The sequence below is a fragment of the Pelmatolapia mariae genome, linkage group LG9, assembly GCF_036321145.2.
Source record: "Pelmatolapia mariae isolate MD_Pm_ZW linkage group LG9, Pm_UMD_F_2, whole genome shotgun sequence".
Taxonomy (NCBI): domain Eukaryota; kingdom Metazoa; phylum Chordata; class Actinopteri; order Cichliformes; family Cichlidae; genus Pelmatolapia; species Pelmatolapia mariae.
Genome location: NC_086235.1, coordinates 12,516,591 through 12,542,578, shown reverse-complemented (window position 1 = coordinate 12,542,578; position 25,988 = coordinate 12,516,591). Strand labels below are relative to the sequence as shown.

Here is a 25,988-nt window from a genome sequence, read left to right as displayed (position 1 = left end):
ACTTTACCTAATGAAACCCAACTAACCAACACCATAACCAGTGCTTTCATAGCAGTACACAACAGCACAGCTGTTATGCCTGATTCAGTGCTTAAGAGTACTACACTCTCTAAAATAACAAATGCATCTACACCATCTCCTAATCAAACTGTACACAATGCAACTACAACAGCGACATCTCCAGATCTTACAACAATATACAATGTAACTACAGCCACGGCATATGCCAAAAATTATACAACAAAGACCAATGTAGTTGCAGTTACACCCTCTCCCATCAACAATGTAACATCTCCAGATCTTGCATACAATGCATATACCACAAATTATACAACAAAGACCAATTTAGTTGCAGTTACACCATTTCCCACGGACAATTTAACATCTCAAGATCCTGCAGCCAATGCATATACTGACAATTATGTAACAAAGACCAATATAGATACAGTTACACCATTTCCCACTGACAATGTAACATCTCCAGGTCTTGCAACGGTTACACCATCTCCCAGTGGCACAACAGTGTACAATGTAACCACAACTGGAGCATTTACTCCCACTGGCAAACACACATTTGTTAACAATGTAACCACATCTGACAGTCATGACACAAAAGGGACTCTAAACAATGTGTATAATGTAACCATAGAAAGCAAAAACAAGGCAGTATATAATAGTTCAGAAACTTCAGCTAGCAGTACTACAATGTACATTTCAAATGCAGTTGCTTACAATAAAACTGCAACCAGCAACATTAACACAACAGCCTACAATTCAGTTGAATCAGGCAATAATAACAATACAACTACAGCTACAAATAATTCTACAACAGTGTACAGTGAAACTACAGCTGGTAACAGTTACAGAAAAACTGGCAATAGTTACAGTACAACTACAGCAAACAACAGTTACACAACAGTGTACAGTGAAACCACAGTTGATAACAGTTACACAGAAACTGGCAATATTTACAATACAACTACAGCCAGCAACAATTACACAACAGTGCACAGTGCAAATATTACTGCCAAAGATTTAACAATAGGATATAATGCAACTACAGCAAACAACAATTACCCAACAGAGAGCCCATTTCTAACAACTCTGAACAATACGACAGTGTACAATTCAATTACATCTGGCACCAATGACAGACAACCTGGCAACAGTTACAACACAGCCACAGCCAACAATAATTCTACAACAGTTCACAGTGCAACTATAGAGAGAAACAATTATACAACAGTCGATGGCACAACCACAGCTGGTAACAATTACATAATACCACAAAATACAACTACAGGTAGCAATAATCATACAACAGTGCACAATGCAACTACAGCCAGCAACATTTACGCAACAACCTACAATTCAGCTATGTCGGACAACAATTACAACACAACTACAGCCATCAATAATTCTACAACAGTGAGCCCATTTCTAACAACTCTGAACAGTACACCAGTGTACAATTCAGTTACTTCTGACAATAATGACAGACAAACTGGCAACAGTTACAACACAACTACAGCTATCAACAATTCTACAAAACTGTACAATACAGCTATGTCCAGCAATAATTTTACAACAGAGTACAATGCAACTACAGCCAGAAACAATTATACAACAGTCAACAGCACAACAACAACTGGTGACACTTACACAACATACAATACATCTATAGCTGCCGACAGTTATCCAACAGAATATACTCAAACTACAACAAGCAAAAATGACAGTACAGTGTATAATGCAACTATAGCTGGTAGCAATTACACAACAGTGTACAGTGAAACCACAGCTGGTAACAGTTACATAGAAACTGGTAATATTTACAATACAACTACAGCCAGCGACAATTATACAACAGTGCTCAATACAAATACAAGTGTCAAAAATGTAACAACAGGTTACAGTACAACTACAGCAAACAGCAATTACACAACAGTGAGCCCATTTCTAACAACTCTGAACAGTACACCAGTGTACAATTCAGTTACTTCTGGCAATAATGACAGACAAACTGGCAACAGTTACAACACAACTACAGCTATCAACAATTCTACAAAACTGTACAATACAGCTATGTCCAGCAATAATTTTACAACAGAGTACAATGCAACTACAGCCAGAAACAATTATACAACAGTCAACAGCGCAACAACAACTGGTGACACTTACACAACATACAATACATCTATAGCTGCCGACAGTTATCCAACAGAATATACTCAAACTACAACAAGCAAAAATGACAGTACAGTGTATAATGCAACTATAGCTGGTAGCAATTACACAACAGTGTACAGTGAAACCACAGCTGGTAACAGTTACATAGAAACTGGTAATATTTACAATACAACTACAGCCAGCGACAATTATACAACAGTGCTCAATACAAATACAAGTGTCAAAAATGTAACAACAGGTTACAGTACAACTACGGCAAACAGCAATTACACAACAGTGAGCCCATTTCTAACAACTCTGAACAATACACCAGTGTACAATTTAGTTAATTCTGGCAATAATGACAGACAAACTGGCAACAGTTACAACACAACTACAGCCAACAATAATTCTACAACACTGTACAATACAGCTATGTCCAGCAATAATTTTACAACAGCATACAATGCAACTACAGCCACAAACAATTATACAACAGTCAACAGCGCAACAACAACTGGTGACACTTACACACCATACAATACAACTATAGCTGCCAACAGTTATCCAACAGCATACACTCAAACTACAACAAGCAAAAATGACAGTACAGTGTATAATGCAACTGTAGCTGGTAGCAATTACACAACAGTGTACAGTGAAACCACAGCTGGTAACAGTTACATAGAAACTGGTAATATTTACAATACAACTACAGCCAGCGACAATTATACAACAGTGCTCAGTACAAATACAAGTGTCAAAAATGTAACAACAGGTTACAGTACAACTACGGCAAACAACAATTACACAACAGTGAGCCCATTTCTAACAACTCTGAACAGTACAACAGTGTACAATTCAGTTACTTCTGACAATAATGACAGACAAACTGGCAACAGTTACAACACAACTACAGCTATCAACAATTCTACAAAACTGTACAATACAGCTATGTCCAGCAATAATTTTACAACAGAGTACAATGCAACTACAGCCAGAAACAATTATACAACAGTCAACAGCGCAACAACAACTGGTGACACTTACACAACATACAATACAACTATAGCTGCCGACAGTTATCCAACAGCATACACTCAAACTACAACAAGCAAAAATGACAGTACAGCGTATAATGCAACTATAGCTGTTAGCAATTACACAACAGTGTACAGTGAAACCACAGCTGATAACAGTTACACAGAAACTGGCAATATTTACAATACAACTACAGCCAGCAACAATTATACAACAGTGCACAGTGCAAATATGACTGCCAAAGATTTAACAACAGGATATAATGCAACTACAGCAAACAACAGTTACACAACAGAGAGCCCATTTCTAACAACTCTGAACAATACAACAGTGTACAATTCAATTACATCTGGCACCAATGACAGACAACCTGGCAACAATTACAACACAGCCACAGCCAACAATAATTCTACAACAGTTCACAGTGCAACTATAGAGAGAAACAATTATACAACAGTCGATGGCACAACCACAGCTGGTAACAATTACATAATACCACAAAATACAACTACAGGTAGCAATAATTATACAACAGTGCACAACGCAACTACAGCCAGCAACATTTACGCAACAACCTACAATTCAGCTATGTCGGACAACAATTACAACACAACTACAGCCATCAATAATTCTACAACAGTGAGCCCATTTCTAACAACTCTGAACAGTACACCAGTGTACAATTCAGTTACTTCTGACAATAATGACAGACAAACTGGCAACAGTTACAACACAACTACAGCTATCAACAATTCTACAAAAATGTACAATACAGCTATGTCAAGCAATAATTTTACAACAGAGTACAATGCAACTACAGCCAGAAACAATTATACAACAGTCAACAGCGCAACAACAACTGGTGACACTTACACAACATACAATACATCTATAGCTGCCGACAGTTATCCAACAGAATATACTCAAACTACAACAAGCAAAAATGACAGTACAGTGTATAATGCAACTATAGCTGGTAGCAATTACACAACAGTGTACAGTGAAACCACAGCTGGTAACAGTTACATAGAAACTGGTAATATTTACAATACAACTACAGCCAGCGACAATTATACAACAGTGCTCAATACAAATACAAGTGTCAAAAATGTAACAACAGGTTACAGTACAACTACGGCAAACAGCAATTACACAACAGTGAGCCCATTTCTAACAACTCTGAACAGTACACCAGTGTACAATTCAGTTACTTCTGACAATAATGACAGACAAACTGGCAACAGTTACAATACAACTACAGCCAACAATAATTCTACAACACTGTACAATACAGCTATGTCCAGCAATAATTTTACAACAGCATACAATGCAACTACAGCCAGAAACAATTATACAACAGTCAACAGCACAACAACAACTGGTGACACTTACACAACATACAATACAACTATAGCTGCCAACAGTTATCCAACAGCATACACTCAAACTACAACCAACAAAAATGACAGTACAGTGTATAATGCAACTGTAGCTGTTAGCAATTACACAACAGTGTACAGTGAAACCACAGCTGGTAACAGTTACAGAGAAACTAGCGATATTTCCAATACAACTACAGCCAGCGACAATTATACAACAGTGCTCAGTGCAAATACAAGTGTCAAAAATGTAACAACAGGTTACAGTACAACTACGGCAAACAACAATTACACAACAGTGAGCCCATTTCTAGCAACTCTGAACAGTACAACAGTGTACAATTCAGTTACTTCTGACAATAATGACAGACAAACTGGCAACAGTTACAATACAAGTTCAGCCAACAATAATTCTACAACACTGTACAATACAGCTATGTCCAGCAATAATCTTACAACAGCATACAATGCAACTACAGCCAGAAACAATTATACAACAGTCAACAGCACAACAACAACTGGTGACACTTACACAACATACAATACAACTATAGCTGATGACAGTTATCCAACAGCATACACTCAAACTACAACAAGCAAAAATGACAGTACAGTGTATAATGCAACTATAGCTGGTAGCAATTACACAACAGTGTACAGTGTAACCACAGCTGGTAACAGTTACAGAGAAACTGGTAATATTTACAATACAACTACAGCCAGTGACAATTATACAACAGTGCTCAGTGCAAATACAAGTGTCAAAAATGTAACAACAGGTTACAGTACAACTACGGCAAACAACAATTACACAACAGTGAGCCCATTTCTAACAACTCTGAACAGTACACCAGTGTACAATTCAGTTACTTCTGACAATAATGACAGACAAACTGGCAACAGTTACAATACAACTACAGCCAACAATAATTCTACAACACTGTACAATACAGCTATGTCCAGCAATAATTTTACAACAGCATACAATGCAACTACAGCCAGAAACAATTATACAACAGTCAACAGCACAACAACAACTGGTGACACTTACACAACATACAATACAACGATAGCTGCCGACAGTTATTCAACAGCATACACTCAAACTACAACCAACAAAAATGACAGTACAGTGTATAATGCAACTGTAGCTGGTAGCAATTACACAACAGTGTACAGTGAAACCACAGCTGGTAACAGTTACAGAGAAACTAGCGATATTTCCAGTACAACTACAGCCAGCGACAATTATACAACAGTGCTCAGTGCAAATACAAGTGTCAAAAATGTAACAACAGGTTACAGTACAACTACGGCAAACAACAATTACACAACAGTGAGCCCATTTCTAGCAACTCTGAACAGTACAACAGTGTACAATTCAGTTACTTCTGACAATAATGACAGACAAACTGGCAACAGTTACAATACAAGTTCAGCCAACAATAATTCTACAACACTGTACGATACAGCTATGTCCAGCAATAATCTTACAACAGCATACAATGCAACTACAGCCAGAAACAATTATACAACAGTCAACAGCACAACAACAACTGGTGACACTTACACACCATACACTCAAACTACAACAAGCAAAAATGACAGTACAGTGTATAATGCAACTATAGCTGGTAGCAATTACACAACAGTGCTCAGTGCAAATACAAGTGCCAAAAATTCAACAACAGCATACAATACAACTATAGCAAACAACAGTTACACAACAGTGAGCCCATTTCTAACAACTCTGAACAGTACAACAGTGTACAATTCAGTTACTTCTGACAATAATGACAGACAAACTGGCAACAGTTACAATACAACTACAGCCAACAATAATTCTACAACACTGTACAATACAGCTATGTCCAGCAATAATTTTACAACAGCATACAATGCAACTACAGCCAGAAACAATTATACAACAGTCAACAGCACAACAACAACTGGTGACACTTACACAACATACAATACAACTATAGCTGATGACAGTTATCCAACAGCATACACTCAAACTACAACCAACAAAAATGACAGTACAGTGTATAATGCAACTATAGCTGGTAGCAATTACACAACAGTGTACAGTGAAACCACAGCTGGTAACAGTTACATAGAAACTGGCAATATTTCCAGTACAACATCTGCAAACAACAATTACACAACAGTGAGCCCATTTTTAACAACTCCGAACAGTACAACAGTGTACAATTCAATTACATCTGGCAACAATTACAACACAACTACAACCAACATTACTTCTACAACAGTGTACAACACAGCTGTGTCCAACAACAATTATACAACAGAGTACAGTGCAACTATGTCAGACAACATTTACAACACAACTACAGCCATCAATAATTCTACCACATTGTACAATACAGCTATGTCCAGCAATAATCTTACAACAGCATACAATGCAACTACAGTCAGAAACAATTATACAACAGTCAACAGCACAACAACAACTGCTGACACTTACACACCATACAATACAACTATAGCTGCCGACAGTTATCCAACAGCATACACTCAAACTACAACAAGCAAAAATGACAGTACAGTGTATAATACAACTATAGATGGTAGCAATTACACAACAGTATATAGTGAAACCACAGCTGGTAATAGTTACAGAGAAACTGGCGATAGTTACAATACAACTACAGCCAGCGACAATTACACAACAGTGCACAGTGCAAATACAAGTGCTAAACATTCAACAACAGCATACAGTACAACTACAGCAAACAACAATTACACAACAGTGAGCCCATTTTTAACTACTCTGAACAATACAACAGTGTACAGTTCAATTATATCTGGCACCAATGACAGACAACCTGGCAACAGTTACAACGCAACCACAGCCAACAATAATTCTACAACAGTTCACAGTGCAACTATAGAGAGAAACAATTATACAACAGTCGATGGCACAACCACAGCTGGTAACAATTACATAATACCACAAAATACAACTTCAGGTAGCAATAATCATACAACAGCACACAATGAAACTAGAACTAACAAAAATGACTCAGAAGTGTATAATAGAATTACATCTGACAGCAATTACATAACAGCGTACAATGCAACTACAGCCAGCAACATTAACACAACAGCCTACAATTCAGCTATGTCACACAACAATTACAACACAACTATAGCCAACAATAATTATACAGCATTTTACAGTACAACTATGTCCAACAATAATTATACAACAGTATACAATACAACTACAGGTGGGCACAGTTACACAAAGGTTTACGATGCAACCACAGTGAACAACAATGACACAGTAGTTCATAATGCCACCACATCTGGGACCAATTTGAATGAAAATACAACTAACCAAAATTACACAACACTTAATTATGCAACTACACCTGGCAGTAATTCCACATTAGTGTCCAGCAACTTTAGTACAGCTACAACTATGAATAGTTCCACAGCAACTACACCTGGTAATAATTATACAGCAATGTATAATGCATCCACAGCTGTCATCAATTACACAGTAGTGTATAATGCAATTACATCTGGCAACAATTTTAATGTAACTGCAACTAACAACAACTACACAATAGTTTATAATGCAACTGGCTCTGGTAGTAATTACACCCTCGTGTATGCTGCAACCACAGCTGACAACAATTACACAGCAATGTACAATGTAACAACCGCTGGCACAACTTTACACAATGGTGTGGCGGGAACCAGTAACACAACAGTTAGTACAACAACAATATCTCCCAACTACACAATGATAAAGAGCACAACTACAGCCTCTAACAATTACACAACACCAGTGATCATTACTCCGACTATTCTATCTCAAAATAAAACAACTGCAATTATTGGAACTACCGAGAAAAGCACAACTGCTGCAGTGTCTCACAGTACTAAACTTACTTCAGCTCCACTGAAGAACCAGACTGCAAATTTCACCACAGTGAGTTTGACTCATGTCACAACAATAAGCAAAAATGAAACCATGTCCACCACAGCTGCCAGCACCATCCAAACAGATGACAGACCAGAGACCGGTTTAACGACAACAACGAGAACAACGACAACAATGACAGAAAATGCATCTGTTGTTATTATCTCACCCGCAACCATTGCAACTACTATAACAGGTCATGGTCCACAAGATTTAAATGGCACAACTGCTGAGGTTTCTTTGACTTATACAACACCACTCACCAAAACTACTACAACCACCACAGTGGCTGGTATGTAGATACTGCAGTTTAACTTTTTTTTTTAAAGTTATTACTATTGAGTTTTAAGCTACAGAACAAAAAAATAGATCTACTGATTTGATGATTTGCTCCTGTAGAGAACACAGGAACTTCCACAACTGATGTACAAACAACTGATGAAGCAGTCTACCTGTTGAATCAAACACAGGCTGTATCTCTGCTCAACGCCTCTCAAGTAAATGTCACTCTGCTGCTCTGTTGTGCAACTAACATTTAAATGGATAACGACTGTGTTTGTTTATTTTAATGTCTCATTTGGGAATTTTAAGGTGTCAGTGTTGGTTGAGACACTGGAGAAGCATCTGGACAGTCCCTCTGTTTCACCATCAGTGGTAATCAAAGTTGTCAGTAACTTGATGGACAGTAACCCTGAGGCACTCTCTGAATCTGCAAACAGGTTCAACACACACGTCTGTCTTAAAACAAACAAAGAAAATAACATATGCACATGCAAATGTGATTTTTTTCCCCCTGATGTTTGTGTTGTATTTCTTGGCGACAGGCTGATTCACTTGGTGGATAATCTGGGTGTTAAACTGGCTGTCACTGGTGGCGATGGAATTCTGTCAACCAGTTCCTTAGTTGTTGCTGTGAAAACAGTGAATGGGAGCAACTTCACAACAATCCTTTTTGATGTTTTTAACACTGATCATGTCCAGGTAGTCATCTGCTCATCAAGAGACATTGGTCCTCACATGAGAGCCTTTTTTTTATAAACATATCAATCTTAGTATCTAAGACACGTAAGGGCTCAACCACACCTAAACCTAAACCCTAAACCAAACCTACCACTTATTTATTTATTTATTGCGTGTTTTCAGTTCAGTGGCCCAAACAGGACCATGAAAAGCTCAGAGCCTGCTTTGGCGTCTGTGTACTTGCCTGCCTCCCTCACATCTGGTATCAGCCCTGAAGAGCAGAAGCAGGCCAACAGTGTCCAGTTTACTTTCTATGCAAAAAATTCATTCTTTAAGGTGCTTTCTCATTGTCATATCAGAATGTATTTATTTATTTTCTGTTTTGATTTATTTAATTCATCATGACCTATATGAAAGGGGTTAAATTTAAAGCGAATCTCATTCTCCTGTAACTGACCTCTGTATATTTCTTCATTTTTGCAGGATGCATCATTAGATAATAAAACTCTTGTCAGCGCAGTTCTAGGCTCAAGTGTGGCTAATCTGTCAATTAGCAACCTGAGTGAAAACATTGAGTTCACCATCCGAAACAGCAACCCAGTTCATGTGAGTGTCATGTGCAGCACATTAGTAGTTTTGTATTGTTCACTTATGATCATAACATTATATCACTGCAATTATAAACAATATAGGTTTACAAAAAGATAAACTGTAATAACAGTTTGTTTTTGGTTTGTAGGAAAACTACACAGCCAAATGTGCATTTTGGGATTTCACGCTGAATAGTGAGTTTGCACATTTCAAACAGTGTCTGTGAAGAGCCAGAAAGGCCCAGGTGTAAATATTCCTGCCCTTGATGTTATTTTTCAGGTGGTGGAGGAGGCTGGAGCTCTGTTGGCTGCTTTGTGGTCAACAGCACCCCTGAATATACAATCTGCAGCTGCAGCCATCTTACATCCTTTGCAGTACTGCTGGTTAGTGTGAATTTGTGCACCTGTTTCTGTTTCATGTATAATTTATAACAACCAGCAACGGAAACAAATTGTCTCGGTTTGTGTTCACTGTCTGTTTGTTGTGTATGCCACTTCTCCATGCAGGATTTGTCCAGGCAGGAACTTCCTGACCAGAAGAACACACAAATTCTTACTTTCATCACCTACATCGGCTGTGGAATCTCTGCTATTTTTCTTGCTATCACATTGCTGACGTATCTTTCTTTTCCGTAAGGATCTATTTTGGTGCACATCAATCATTAATGTTTAGTTTTATAAATTTCTTAAAGTTCTTTATTAAACTCTGTCTTTGTAGAAAATTGCTAAGGGATATACCAGCCAAGATCTTGGTCCAACTCTGTTTATCTCTGCTCTTCCTGAACTTGGTGTTCCTGCTGGACAGCTGGCTGGCGAGCCACAACAATACAGGCCTCTGTATTTGTACTGCCTTCTTCCTGCACTACTTCCTGCTGACATCATTTACATGGGCGGGGCTTGAGGCCCTGCATATGTATCTCAGCATTGTGCGAGTTTTTACACCCTACCTGAGCCAGTACATGCTGAAGTTCACTCTGATGGGTTGGGGTAGGAATCTTCAAACTTTTACTTGATGATCAATTATCAATTTTTCATTATATCAATATTTGAAATATATTCATAAATTTCCTTTGATTAACCTTGGGTTTTTTTGCAGGTATTCCTCTTGTCATTGTAATTATTGTGATATCCATGGACAAAAACAACTATGGTGTGATTAATTATGGAAAACACACAAATAGCACTTCTGATAACTTGTGAGTTATTTTTTAATAGTTTTTTTTTTGTATGTCAAAGCTTTAGATCCATTTTCTCGATTAAACTCACTTTAACTTTAAGCAGCTATGGCTAAGTACTGTAGATAGAACACTTACTTGGGCAAGATACTGAATTCTGATCGTGTATGTGAATAGTAAATAAGATGAATAAGGCAAGTAGTGTAAAATATTTTGAATGGTTAATAACATTTTGGAAAGTGCAGTTTGTGCTTTTCCTAAACTGCATTTAAGAGTAAGCAGCATTCCCATAATGTTGGTTAAAACACTTTAAACATATTTCTTGAAAAAATATAATAAAGGTTATCTATTTAAATACCACACGATTTTACACAGTGGCATTATTTAACCAGAATTAAGCCAAAATGTACAAGCACCATGTGAAAAACTAAGTATACCATTACTGCTTCGATTAGAATTAAGAGGGTAAACAGCAGCCTGGTTCTCTTAATAAAATACACTGAATTAACTAATCATCAGCAAGTGTTGGCAGTTTGCTCCTCTGGAGCATTCAGGTGTGTGTTAACACAATGCCAAGCAGAAAAGACATCAGCAGCAATCATAGAGAAGTCAGCTGTAACATATTAAATGTTGAAGTTCATTAAAGTACAATTAGAAAAAGACAGAGAAAATATAGCTTATTTGGAAGGGCTGCCAGGAGAAAAACTGTTCTCTTCAAAAGGACATGGCAGCGTGGCTTATATTTGCAAAATTACAACTGAAAAAACACAAGAATTCTAGAACAATTCCCTTTGGATAGAGGAGACCAAGGCAGAGATCTTTGGACAAAATGCACAGCTCTATTTTTGGCAAAAACCTAAAACAGTTTATCAGCATAAACACTGCATACAAACTGTCAAGCACAGTGATTAAAGGCTGATGATTTAGGCTTGTTTTTAAACCATAGGACCTATACATACTAGTATTCTAAAGGCAAATATGTGTCCATCAGTCCCACAGCTAAACCTTGATGAAAATCCCAAAGATCCCAAAAACAGTAGCAAAGGAAAGAATTAAGGTGCTGAACTGGCCCAGTCAAAGTCCAGTCCTCATCCCCACTGAAATGCTCTGGTGGGACCTTAAGAGTGTTGTGCATAAATTCATTCGTGCAAACCTCAACGAACTGAAGGAACTTTGTAAAGAAGAATACGCCAAAAATAAAAATCCACATTAGTGCTGAACATTAAAAGATTTAGCATTTTTTAACCACCCAATGGAACTTTTTATGCAATGTCAGGAAATCAGCCATTTCCATTTTTCAGCTCCTGAGTATGAAACTGTACAATAACCAGTTGAACTAATGTCACCTTTCCTAAACCAAAGTATTTCCCAGGAGTGGCAACTGTGGAAAAATGTCCTAACTTGAATCCTCCAACACTGATCAGAGATTATGATTTAAAAACATTATGCAACTGCCAGGATTTTCACATTCCATGAGCCTGCTTTATGTCATGGATTATTGACGCTGATGCACATATTGAAACAGAGCCAGTATGAATTTTAGAGTGATTTTTCCAAGTGAGGAGTCAAAATATCCCTGTGGGAAAGCTCTGTACAGCTACTGTAAATGGATTTTGCCATACACTTCAACAAATTAGATGGTCCAGCCACCTTAGCAAAGAACGTAACCTTTGATTAATCAAACTGCTTTAGTTTTGTCGCCACAGCATCTAATAATTTCGAAGCAACCTAAATGAAGAGAAAGAAAACAAGTTATCACTGTTTTGAAGCTAAAATGTACCCTTGGTCATTTCTCCTTTGTTTTCTTTCTGTAGCTGCTGGCTGAGTAATAACATAGCCTTCTATGTGGGTGTGGTGGCCTATTTCCTCCTGATCTTTATCCTGTGCTTGCTGGCCTTCATCGTTGTTATGGTACAGCTTTCACGGATCAAGAAGCAGAACCCCCACAACCAGTCTCCCAAAAGAAGTGTTATGACTGATCTGCGCAGTGTCACCGGCCTCGTCATCATCCTCGGCCTTACCTGGGGGTTTGCTCTGTTTGCATGGGGACCCCTCTACTTACCCTTTGTTTACCTTTTTTCTATATTCAACTCTCTGCAAGGTGACATATGTATAAACACCTTGAATTTCAAAATAGGATAGATTTTTTTTTATCATAATAACACAAATATATAATAACACAATAATAACACTATAAAATGCATGGATGTATACTATAAGCTACTTCCTTACTGTTCCTGTGTAGGTTTCTTTGTCTTTGTTTTCCACTGCGCTATAAAGGAGAATGTCCGCAGGCAGTGGAGAACTTACCTTTGCTGTGGAAAACTGCGACTGGCTGAGAACTCAGGTGAAATTACAAAATGATCCCAAAAATTTCTTTAAAAGCACTTTATAGTAGTTCAGTTGGTTACAACAGAGTAAACAGTAGTTACTTTAGAACCTTTGTCTTCAAATTTTGGTCTTAATTTCCACCAAAATAAGAACTCATTTAAATAAAAACTTAAAGTAATCTAAATAAAGATATGATATACATATGTATGGATGTAGTATGTCATTCACATCTATGTGTGAGGAGAGCTCAGGTTTAAATCCAAAGCTAAACTTGTTAAATCCACATATTTTGCTGCTTATCATAAACCAGCTAATTACAGTTGAATTCTCTATCTTTCTGAAAGTAACGCCCCGACTAATGGGTTGAACTTGCCTCTCACCAACTGCTGAACTCTAGAATTGACATAAAACTAGTAGACCACTCCTACAGTACTTCGCAGTACTTGGTTTGTTTTCTTGTTTTCTGGGAAGGCTTTCAGATTTTTTGAGGATTGAGTGCTTTAAAGTCAAAAAACATTTGTTAAATATTAGCTAGATACCTGATAGATACCTGCTAATTAGAGCTAATGTTCTAGTACTTGAATTAAGAAAAAAATGCTCGAAAAAGTACCACAACCACAAGGTAGGCTAAGGGCTCCAGTTTTTAGGTAAGGTAAGGCTAGCACCCTGCTAGTGCTTGCATTGCCCTGGCCATCAAACAGTAATACATAACTTAAATGTTGCGTATATTAAAGTTATATTAATGGGAAAAAAAGGCTACTCAAGGCTATTCAAGGTAGCTACTTCTTAAAAATTGCCTCTTTGTTAGACTTTCCAGCAAGACAAAATTTGTGCTCAAGAGTTGTTTTCTGCTATCTCTTTATTAATCAGAGTAAAGCTAAATAAAATATTCTCAACAGAAATAAAAAAAAAATCATAAGTTGTATTCTGAGGTTTATGATGCTGACACTGTCGACATAGTGACAATGGTTGAAAGAGTCTGACGGCCTTTAGATAAGCATAAATGTGAATGGCTTAAAAGTGTTGCTGGGTTGCTTTGACCTAACAAGAGATTTGGCAGAGATTTTAAAGAATGTGACAGGAAAATCAAGGTGAAATCTTGTCGTATTACCCTGCCTTTTCAAAAAGCAGATAGTTTGAAAGCAAACAAACGTGTCAATTTTCAGCCTATTTTTGGTTAAACAGTCATGTATTCTACAGATTGGAGTCGGACATTCACACAAAACAAGAATATCTCTCGCTCCACTGCAATTACCTTGGATCCAAAGTTCACTTCTCGAAGCTCCTCTGTTGTCAGTTATGGCACCAATAGCAGTGGTAAGTGATGCGGTGGCAGATAGTCCTTTTCAAACATCGCATATTTAAATATATTCTTCATAACACATTGTTCTCATTGCCCACAGGCTCTGTGTTCGCGGACAGCGGAATATCTGACAGCTCCAACAATGATGTCGTCCTCAACGAGATTCACAGGGGAAATCTGACACAAGGCAAAACCACCAAGTGACTCTACCTGAGCTTTCTTTTGTGATTACAGCCAATTCCAAGAAAGGATCTCTGGGAGTTCACAAGATACAAATTGGAGGAGTAGTTTTCCTTAAGAAAGCCTTAATGTTACAAAAAATGAAGGTTTGATGAAGGACTAAAGAGGATCAAGGACAAATGAGACCTTTATCTAAATACCTTTAGAGAAGAAGAAATCAAAAAGTGGAGAATGTTTTCAATTCTACACTAATAGTATAAATAATGGAAGAGGTTTTTTTTAGCAGAGATAAGGTGTTTTTATGACTGAAAATATGATTTGTTTTATTGTTACAGCTGTGACTCAGTGTTAGTGCTTCCTCTCATTGCAAAGCTACTACTGAAACTAAAACATTACATTGAACTGCATTTACTTGGTAGCCAAGACCAGATGCTGTCAGCATTGTATAGATTATTATCTGGCTATTTCTTTGAGGCTATATTCATTTCGTGAACAGACAAATGAAGGAATTTCCAGTCTTAACTCTACATTTCAGTGCCTTTGCCAAATTCTAAGTTTATTCTGGCAGTGTCAAATGGCACTTTGGGATGGATTTAGCTACCTACAGAGACAAGGTCGATTGATGCAAAATGTGCACATGCCAAACTCAGCTGCTTGATCATATCTAATAAAAGATGATATCTGCAAGATTATTTAAGGGTGCAGTTCTGAGTTAAATATTGTATTATTCACTACATTATAGAGGGTTTTTTTTATTTGGTTCAGACATGCTTTTTATGAAAAAAAAAAAAAAGATTTGAAATATTTTCATGTGGCAAACTGAAGCACAATCAAAATATGGGATTTATGTCCTGTCCTTTTTAACAAGGACACATTTTGCTAAATGTCCTTGGAAGGCCATTTGCATGCCATGAAAGATGAAATAAAAAAGAAAAAACTAACTTCAGCTTGTCACCTGCCCAGCTGCTCTCCCTTTTTTTGCATCAGACTTTCACATCTACTCCACATCTTTACATCTTTAATCAAACCCTTTCAACAGGAGGGGGAAAAAAGCTACAATTATGATCCCAGCAGACAACCCTCTCATCACCGTGTTGAGTAACCTTCAGCAGAGCATCTCACGCCCACCCAGCACCAGTTCAATCGCAGCCTGTCAAGGTCAGCCTCAGAGGTCGGCAGCAGTTAGCTATTAAAAGTTTTACATGATTTCCAACCTCAGAACAGGGCGACCTCTAATGTTAAGCCCATGAGTGAGAAATGCTGGGAGAAAAATGAAGAGCTGGAGGCACAGATGTTACACTGATGAGCATGAATACCATAAATTAAATTTAATCCTGAATGCCCAATGCCAATCAATCCTAATTCTGCTTGAAATCATAATCACTGTTTTTTTGTAAACCAAATGTTTTGTTTACCAGCTGCCTTCTAGTTAGAGTAATTTTAAGTTCACTCAAAATTTTAAGGGCATATATTGATGCAGTTTAAACAGTCTTTATTTGTGGTATTGACAGTCATGTTATGCAATGCCATTATACCTTATCACCTTTGTTTTACCTGTTTATGTTTTAATTTTTGACTTTGTGACCCCACTGCGGTCTTTAAGATCCTTGATGTCATGTCTTTTGTCTCTGTTTAACCCTCACATGCAGAAAACTCCAAATTGGAGCTCAGGAGTTAATGCATCCCGCTTCACATGGAATAAGGCAAAAAAGGTTGTCTTACCAGCTGCCATACTTTATTGCCAAACAAAATGTGTATGTATTTGTGCACATATAAATCATTAAATAAATAAAACAGTTTATATTTATATATTTTCTGTATTAATGGCATTTTTAATTGCTAATGGTAATGTAGTCATGGTACCATTTGGGTACTTGGTAAGATTTGTCTTATGGTACAAAGCTATCTTAGTATCGTAGTTTCAATAATTATTCACATATTGTGGTGTAAAGTACTTTTATTAAGCCTTTTGAACCCTGGCTATGACGAATAAAAGTAAAAAATAATAGGGTGTGTGTTCTCACAATGTTCTACAGAGAGTAAAGCTTTTATTTTAAAGCACTTCTATAGATGGGCAAATTTCAGTTTCACTAAATTTCATTAAATCATATCTGTTTATGTATCTTTTTCTATACACCCACTTGTGCTCTTCACCCTCAGGCAGTCATCTTGTTTGCATTGACAGTATTAAATGTAAATAAAGACAAATGAAAATCAGTTGATGTTAAGAGTCATTCAAGCATCTTCTGGGAGCTTGTTTTCCATAAAAACTCTTCAAGTGCTACCATCTTCCACCAGATGTCAGTATAATCCCATCGCTTTGCACTACCTTTAACTCTGATATGATGATGGCCTGTTGGCAAGTGTGCAGTTTTATTACAGCTATTTGGCACGTTATTATTACCGAGGCAAATCTTAATTATAGCTTCTAAGTGAAATAAAAATCCCCCAGCTTTAGCCAGGATAATATTACAGTTATAATCCTGTTACAACCACTATAAAACAATACAATTTCTGAATGACAAAAATTCAGCAAGGACTTCCAAGAACTTTAAATTCTCATTTCCCGTCATATTATTCATGTGTGCACGAGAATCCTTTCTGTCTGGATGATGTAATTCTGTCAAATTCTATATTCCAGTTTGCTAAAGAAAAAAAAAAGTGCCATGGATGCAAAATAAACGTGGCAGGTTCACTCGGCTAATTTGTTTGCAGATTTAACAAACTAATCACACATCAGCCAAGGGGGCAGTTTTTTCTCCTCATCTGAAGTTTTAATTAGATTTGAAGGTTAATTTTTACTGCTGGTGTGCAAGTGTGGCCTACGTGCTTTCACAAACAGACTAACAGTAGCAATGTGGGAAAAAGTAAAGGGGGAAATAAAAACACTAAAACTGATAAAACATTTCATTTCTAAATGGATGTTTTATTGTTAATTTCAGGGAAAATATACACAAATACAATTAATTTACAAAGGCCATCCATATTTCACCCAGCTGAAGAAAGGCCCATGCCTCTCTTAGGGTTGCAGCTTGACACTTTAACAGCATTTTCATTCATTCCATTCCTGAACACCTCCCTCTGCAACTGGATCCTGGACTTTCTGACCGGTAGGCCTCAGTCAGTATGGATCGGGAACTGCACCTCCAGCACCACCACACTGAGCACTGGGGCCCCACAAGGCTGTGTGCTCAGTCCTCTGCTGTTCACACTGCTGACTCATGACTGTGTAGCAACACACAGTTCAAATCACATCATTAAGTTCGCTGATGACACGACCGTGGTGGGTCTCATTAGCAAGAACGACGAGTCAGCGTACAGAGAGGAAGTGCAGAGGCTAACGGACTGGTGTAAAGACAACAACCTGTCTCTGAATGTTGACAAGACAAAAGAGATGGTTGTTGACTTTAGGAGGACACGAGGCGACCATTCACCGCTGAGCATCAACGGCTCCTCTGTGGAGATCGTCGACAGCACCAAATTCCTGGGTGTCCACCTGGAGAAGGACCTCGGCTGGTCCCTCAACACCAGCTCCCTGCACAAGAAAGCCCAACAGCGTCTCTTCTTTTTGAGAGGACTGAGAAAGGCCCAGCTTCCACCACCGATCCTGACCACCTTCTATAGAGGAACTATCGAGAGCATCCTGAGCGGCTGCATCACTGTCTGGTTTGGGAACTGTGCCTCATCAGACCGCAAGACCCTACAGCGGATAGTGGGAACAGCAGAGAAGATCATCTCTCTCCCCTCTATTGAGGACATCTACACCACACGCTGTATTCGCAAAGCCACCAGCATTGTGGCTGATCGGACACACCCCTCTCACACACTCTTCACACTCCTGCCATCTGGAAAAAGGTACCGAAGCATTCGGGCACACACATCCAGACTGTGCAACAGCTTTTTTCCACAAGCCATCCGTCTCCTCAACAAAAAGGGACTGGTCTGATAAACACACACACACACACACACACACACACACACACACACACACACACACACACACACGCACACGCACACGCACACACACACACACATTATCACTCAGCTTAACTCAACTACCTCAAAACATTGATAAAACTGGTGTTGCTCTTTTGCACAATATTATTACTGGACTTTTTTGCACTAACTTCTTTACCTCCTAATTATTGCTGCTACACTAAGGAATGTTTACGGTTCCTCCACTATGTTTACTGTTCCTCCACTACCTCAACTCATCACCACAAAACCTCATTATTATGTTACATTGTTGTCACACTGTCACTTGTTGCTCTTGTTTGCACATTTGCACGTACACTTTGTCTGCTGTCTACTAACAAAAAAAAAAGTCTTCCTTAGAATAGTTAGATAGTTAGTTTTTTGTTAATTTATGTTGTAATTTATGTTAGGTCAGTCTGTCTTGTCTCTGCTAGCCAGCTAACTTGGCCTCTTAGTTAGCTAGTTTAGTGTTTTCTGTTAATTTATGTTGTAAATTTATGTTGCATGTAGCACCTTGGTCCTGGAGGAACGTTGTTTCGTTTCACTGTGTACTACCTGTATATGGTTGAAGTGACAATAAAGCCAACTTGACTTGTCTGCTGTCTGCATTGCTTCATTCGCAGGTATAAAAGCATACAAGGATGTGAAAAATCAAATATTTCTTTTCACAGGTCTCTCTTTTTTCAAATTATTTTTATGTATTTTAAAGTTTAAGAACTGAGACAGCCTGCTTGTATTTAAAAGTGAATAGTTAATCTTTTTGCAGTTTAGGAGATGTAATTCACTCTGATTTTTGGGCTAATGTGAGGGTTCACTCCTTACAAAACTGTGCTCTATGCAGCAACTTTCTTTCCTGCCTTTTGCCGTGGTCTTTTGCCCTCAGTGAACAGGTATAAATGGAGCTAAACCTGCTTATGATGCTTGTCAGCAGGTAACTAAACATTAGCAACAGAGTTAACCCTCTCAGGGCAGGCGTTGCAGATTTGTTAGAAACACTAACAACCTGATTACCCCACATACATATTTTATGAGTTTTTTTTACTCAGAAGTACCACTGCAGGACTTGGTTGTGCATTAGCAACAAAAAACTTAATTTGAGCCTGAGAGGGTTAACAGGAGGGCAAACTTGCATAAAAGAAGCAGCCCATGAGCCCAAAATCGAATTCACTCATGGTACTCGGACATCCTCGTTACTAGCAGAAAGGTATGTTTAAACCTGCAAAAACAAAACCACTAATAGTTCATGATAATTCACAGGTTATTGCTGTAAAATGACAGATTTTGCCTTGAGCACAATTTGGGTGAAGCCCTATTAGGTGATCACTGTTTGCAAGTTTCACTAAAGCAGAGGAGTGATTCCAGTGAATTGTGGATGGATGGATGATGGATGACTCACCATGGCATGAGCTTATTGGCCCTTTGGCTGAAAGAACTACAAATGGAACTGTATGTATTATCTCTGTTCTCTTAAGCCCGCTATCCCTTTCTTTAATTGTACTTTTAAACATGGGAGAGGTGTGCATTACTTTTCACATTTGTAGCTTTTAACTTGACTAACATTTGTAAATCTGAGATGTTGCAGCCTGCAGACTTTAGATTGCAATATCTCAACTTGCATCACACTTTTTACCTCATACATTGAGATATACAGTGAGATACCTTGAGTTAAGTATTGATTAACATAGCTGCAAATGTCATAGGGTATATCAATTTTTCCAACTTTGTACCAAATTCAGGTATCCCTGAACCTAAAGTCCTGTATCTGTAAGGCAGTGGGTATTTGGGATGACTGGAAGAAGGCAGATCAAAGTGAAAACCTGGCTGTACCAAAATGGCTGTATTCAACCATTCCTATAATCTGAAAGTGCTCCTAATGTTCAATGATAGGATAATTTTCTTCAGGATTTTCAGAAAGTAGCAAAGAGTAATGCATTTTTTTAAGTAGTAATGAACATACCTATTAGGGTACGAACTTAAGCTATGGTAAAATGTAAACATACTGCAACAGACTTGACTTATATAAAAAAATTTTCCAGTGATGGCTTGAGCAAATAAATAGAACTATTAAATGTTTTCTGTAGGTGTGGTGAAGATGCAGTTTAAGATAAGAAAACATTCCTCCACAAAGCCCGAGAATTGATTTTTTTCATTTAGCGCTAACAGTTACAGCTTTGAACCTATAGCAAAACTTAACAAGCCACTGATATTATCAACATGTATGACTTGTGATACAACTAAAAGGCTTTCTTATAACAAATGTGCTATTTAAAAAAACACTCTCAGATATTTATGAAAATTAGAAGAGCTTTGAAGAACCCTATTATATCAACTCTCAGACATGGCGGTGGAGGGTTGATTTGTTTTGCAGTCACAGGACTTGGGCAACTTGCTGTCACCGAGTTGACCATGAACTCTTCTGTATATCACTCCGCTGTATACGCTAGAGCAGAAGTGGGGAACTCCAGTCCTCAAGCGCTGGTGTCCTACAGGTTTTAGATATCACCCTGGGTCAACACATCTGAATCAAATGAGTAGTTCATTACCAGGCCTCTGCAAAACTTCAAGACATGTTGAGGAGGTAATTTAGCCATCTAAATTAGCTGTGTTGGATCAAGGACACATCTAAAACCTGCAGGAAACCGGCCCTTGAGGCCTGGAGTTCCCCACCCCTGTTCTACAGTCAAGTGTGAGGCCATCTGTCTGACAGCTAAAGCTTGGCTGAAACTGGGTCATCCAGCAGGACAATGATCCCAAAAAGCAAATTTACATCAGAATGGGTAAAAAGGAAAGGAATCAAGGTCTTGCAATGGTTCAGTCAAAGCCTATACTCAGACCTAATTAAAATGCTTTAGTTCATTTTACCACTCTCTTATAATACAATGAATTGAGGTTTGTATAAATTCATTTCCACAAACTTCAATGAAGTAACATTGTAAAGAAGAGTGGGCCAAAATTCCTCCACAAGGACATTGGAGACTGATAAAGTCAAACAGAAAATGAATTCTTCAAACTATTGCTGCTAGAGGCAGTTCTACAAGGTACTGAATCATGGAAGGCACTTAATATACATGTCTATATATATATATATATATATATATATATATATATATATATATAAAAACACCCATCTCGCCCCTGCGGGCGGTTTATCCTTCAAGCTCGGGTCCTCTACCAGAGGCCTAGGAGCTTGAGGGTCCTGCGCAGTATCTTAGCTGTTCCCAGGACTGCGCTCTTCTGGACAGAGATCTCCGATGTTGTTCCCGGGATCTGCTGGAGCCACTCGCCTAGCTTGGGAGTCACCACACCTAGTGCTCCGATTACCACGGGGACCACTGTTACCTTCACCCTCCACATCCTCTCGAGCTCTTCTCTGAGCCCTTGGTATTTCTCCAGCTTCTCGTGTTCCTTCTTTCTGATGTTGCTGTCATTTGGAACCGCTACATCGATCACTACGGCCGTCTTCTTCTGTTTGTCTACCACCACTATGTCCAGTTGGTTAGCCACCACCATTTTGTCCGTCTGTATCTGGAAGTCCCACAGGATCTTAGCCCGGTCATTCTCCACCACCCTTGGGGGCGTCTCCCATTTTGACCTCGGAACTTCCAGGCCATACTCGGCACAGATGTTTCTGCATACTACTTGGTTATGGCGCTCCATGTATGCCCTGCCTGCTAGCATCTTGCACCCTGCTGTTATGTGCTGGATTGTCTCAGGGGCATCTTTACACAGCCTGCACCTGGGGTCTTGCCTGGTGTGATAGACCCCAGCCTCTATGGATCTTGTGCTCAGTGCTTGTTCTTGTGCTGCCATGATTAGTCCCTCTGTGCTGTCTTTCAGTCCAGCTTTGTCCAGCCACTGGTAGGATTTCTGGATATCAGCCACCTCCTCTATCTGCCGGTGGTACATACCGTGCAGGGGCATGTCCTTCCATGATGGTTCCTCGTCTCCCTCCTCTTTCTTGGGTTTCTGCTGCCTGAGGTATTCACTGAGCACTCGGTCAGTTAGGGCCATCTTCCCAATGTATTCTTGGATGTTCGTTGTCTCATCCTAGACTGTGGTGCTGACACTCACCAGTCCCCGGCCCCCTTCCTTCCGCTTAGCGTACAGCCTCAGGGTGCTGGACTTGGGGTGAAACCCTCTATGCATGGTAAGGAGCTTTCTTGTCTTTATTCAATTGAATTTAATTCAATTCAATTTTATTTATATAGCGCCAAATCACAACAAAAGTCGCCTCAAGGCGCTTCATAGATACAGAGAAAAACCCAACAATCATATGACCCCCTATGAGCAAGCACTTTGGCGACAGTGGGAAGGAAAAACTCCCTTTTAACAGGAAGAAACCTCCGGCAGAACCAGGCTCAGGGAGGGGCGGCCATCTGCTGCGACCGGTTGGGGTGAGAGAAGGAAAACAGGATAAAGACATGCTGTGGAAGAGAGACAGAGGTTAATAACAGGTATGACTCAATGCAGAGAGGTCTATTAACACATAGTGAGTGAGAAAGGTGACTGGAAAGGAAAAACTCAATGCATCATGGGAATCCCCGGCAGCCTATGTCTATTGCAGCATAACTAAGGGAGGATGCAGGGTCACCTGGTCCAGCCCTAACTATATGCTTCAGCAAAAAGGAAAGTTTTAAGCCTAATCTTGAAAGTAGAGATAGTGTCTGTCTCCCGAATCCAAACTGGAAGCTGGTTCCACAGAAGAGGGGCCTGAAAACTGAAGGCTCTCCCTCCCATTCTACTTTTAAATACTCTAGGAACAACAAGTAGGCCTGCAGTGCAAGAGCGAAGTGCTCTAATAGGGTGATATGGTACTACAAGGTCATTAAGATAAGATGGGGCCTGATTATTTAAGATCTTGTATGTGAGGAGCAGGATTTTGAATTCAATTCTGGATTTAACAGGAAGCCAATGAAGGGGAGCCAAAACAGGAGAAATATGCTCTCTCTTTCTAGTCCCTGTCAGTACTCTTGCTGCAGCATTTTGGATTAGCTGAAGGCTTTTCAGCAAGTCTTTTGGACATCCTGATAATAATGAATTGCAGTAGCCCAGCCTGGAAGGATGCATGAACTAGTTTTTCAGCATCACTCTGAGATAGGATATTTCTAACTTTAGAGATGTTGCGCAAATGGAAGAAAGCAGTCTTACATATTTGTTTAATATGTGCATTGAAGGACATATCCTGGTCAAAAATGACTCCAAGGTTCCTCACAGTGTTACTGGAGGCCAAGGTAATGCCATCCAGAGTAAGAATCTGGTTAGGTACCATATTTCTAAGATTTTCAGGGCCGAGTACAATAACCTCAGTTTTATCTGAATTAAGAAGCAGAAAGTTAGCGGCCATCCAGGTCTTTATGTCTTTAAGACATTCCTGCAGTTTAACTAATTGGTGTGTGTTGGTGGGTGTCATCTGCATAGCAGTGAAAATTTATGCAATGTCTTCTAATGATGCTGCCTAGGGGAAGCATGTATAATGTAAACAGAATTGGTCCTAGCACTGAACCCTGTGGAACCCCATAATTAACCTCAGTGTGTGAAGAGGACTCTCCATTTACATGTACAAATTGGAGTCTATTAGATAGATATGATACAAACCACTGCAGCACAGTACCTGTAATACCTACAGCATGTTCTAATCGCTCTAATAAGATATTATGGTCGACAGTATCGAATGCTGCACTAAGGTCTAGCAGGACAAGCACAGAGATGAGTCCACTGTCAGAGGCCATAAGAAGATCATTTGTAACCTTCACTAAAGCTGTTTCTGTGCTGTGATGAGCTCTGAAACCTGACTGAAACTCTTCAAATAAGCCATTCCTCTGCAGATGATCTGTTAGCTGTTTGACAACTACTCTTTCAAGGATTTTTGATATGAAAGGAAGGTTGGAGATTGGCCTATAATTAGCTAAGACTGCTGGGTCTAGAGATGGCTTTTTTAGTAAAGGTTTAACTGCCACCTTGAAGGCCTGTGGTACATAGCCGATTATTAGAGATAAGTTGATCATATTTAAGATCGAAGAATTAATTAATGGCAGGACTTCTTTGAGCAGTTTTGTAGGAATGGGGTCTAAAAGACACGTTGATGGTTTGGAGGAAGTAATTATTGAAGTTAACTCAGAAAGATCAATTGGAGAAAAAGAGTCTAACTTAACATCAATGGTACTAAAAGTAGCTGTAGATAATATTACATCTGTGGGATGATTATTGGTAATTTTTTCTCTAATGATAAAAATTTTATTTGTGAAGAAGTTCATGAAGTAATTACTAGTTAACGTTAAAGGGATTGTTGGCTCAACAGTGCTCTGACTTTTTGTCAGCCTGGCTACAGTGCTGAAGAGAAACCTGGGGTTGTTCTTATTTTCTTCAATCAGTGACGAATAGTAAGATGTTCTGGCTTTGCGGAGGGCTTTCTTATAAAGCAGCAAACTATTTCTCCAGGCTAAATAATGATCCTCTAAATTTGTGACACGCCATTTCCTCTCCAGCTTACGAGTCATCTGCTTTAGGCTACGTGTTTGAGAATTATACCACGGAGTCAGGTACTTCTGATTTGAGACCTTAGTTTTCACAGGAGCTACAGTATCCAGAGTCGTACGTAGTGAGGAGGTAAAATTATTAACAAGATAATCGACCTCTGTTGGAGTAGCGTTCAGATAGCTGCTCTGCTCTATGTTGGTACAGGGCATTGAAGATGATAACAGTGGGTGGATTATATTCTTAAACTAAGTTACAGCGCTTTCAGAAAGACATCTACTTTGATAAAGTCTACTCTGCACTGCTGTGTAATCAATTATTGTAATTGTAAATGTTATCAGGAAATGATCAGACAGCAGAGGGTTTTCAGGAAACACTGTTAAATGTTCAGTTTCTATGCCATATGTTAAAATAAGATCTAGAGTGTGATTAAAGTGGTGGGTGGGTTCTTTTACA

At 38.8% G+C, this 25,988-nt stretch overlaps 1 protein-coding gene across 1 annotated transcript; it reads left to right on the top strand.

Annotated features, from left to right (window-relative positions):
• The first annotated feature begins 8,595 nt into the window (after positions 1-8,595).
• On the top strand, positions 8,596-17,267 carry adgrg2a (adhesion G protein-coupled receptor G2a). The gene is made up of 15 exons (XM_065471645.1): positions 8,596-8,836; positions 8,944-9,041; positions 9,136-9,263; positions 9,369-9,525; positions 9,688-9,840; positions 9,988-10,110; positions 10,244-10,289; positions 10,375-10,478; positions 10,602-10,726; positions 10,813-11,081; positions 11,191-11,290; positions 13,084-13,370; positions 13,515-13,616; positions 14,801-14,917; positions 15,004-17,267. Exons 1-15 carry the CDS (start codon positions 8,596-8,598, stop codon positions 15,105-15,107), a joined length of 2,154 nt encoding a protein of 717 aa, XP_065327717.1. The 3' UTR covers positions 15,108-17,267.
• Positions 17,268-25,988: the final 8,721 nt, after the last annotated feature.

Coding starts and splice junctions, on each gene's coding strand:
- adgrg2a (XM_065471645.1), top strand. CDS start 8,596: ATGTCCACCACAGCTGCCAGCACCATCCAAACAGATGACAGACCAGAG. Junction 10,111..10,243: donor GAAACAGCAACCCAGTTCAT/GTGAGTGTCATG, acceptor TTTGGTTTGTAG/GAAAACTACACAGCCAAATG. Junction 13,371..13,514: donor TATATTCAACTCTCTGCAAG/GTGACATATGTA, acceptor GTTCCTGTGTAG/GTTTCTTTGTCTTTGTTTTC.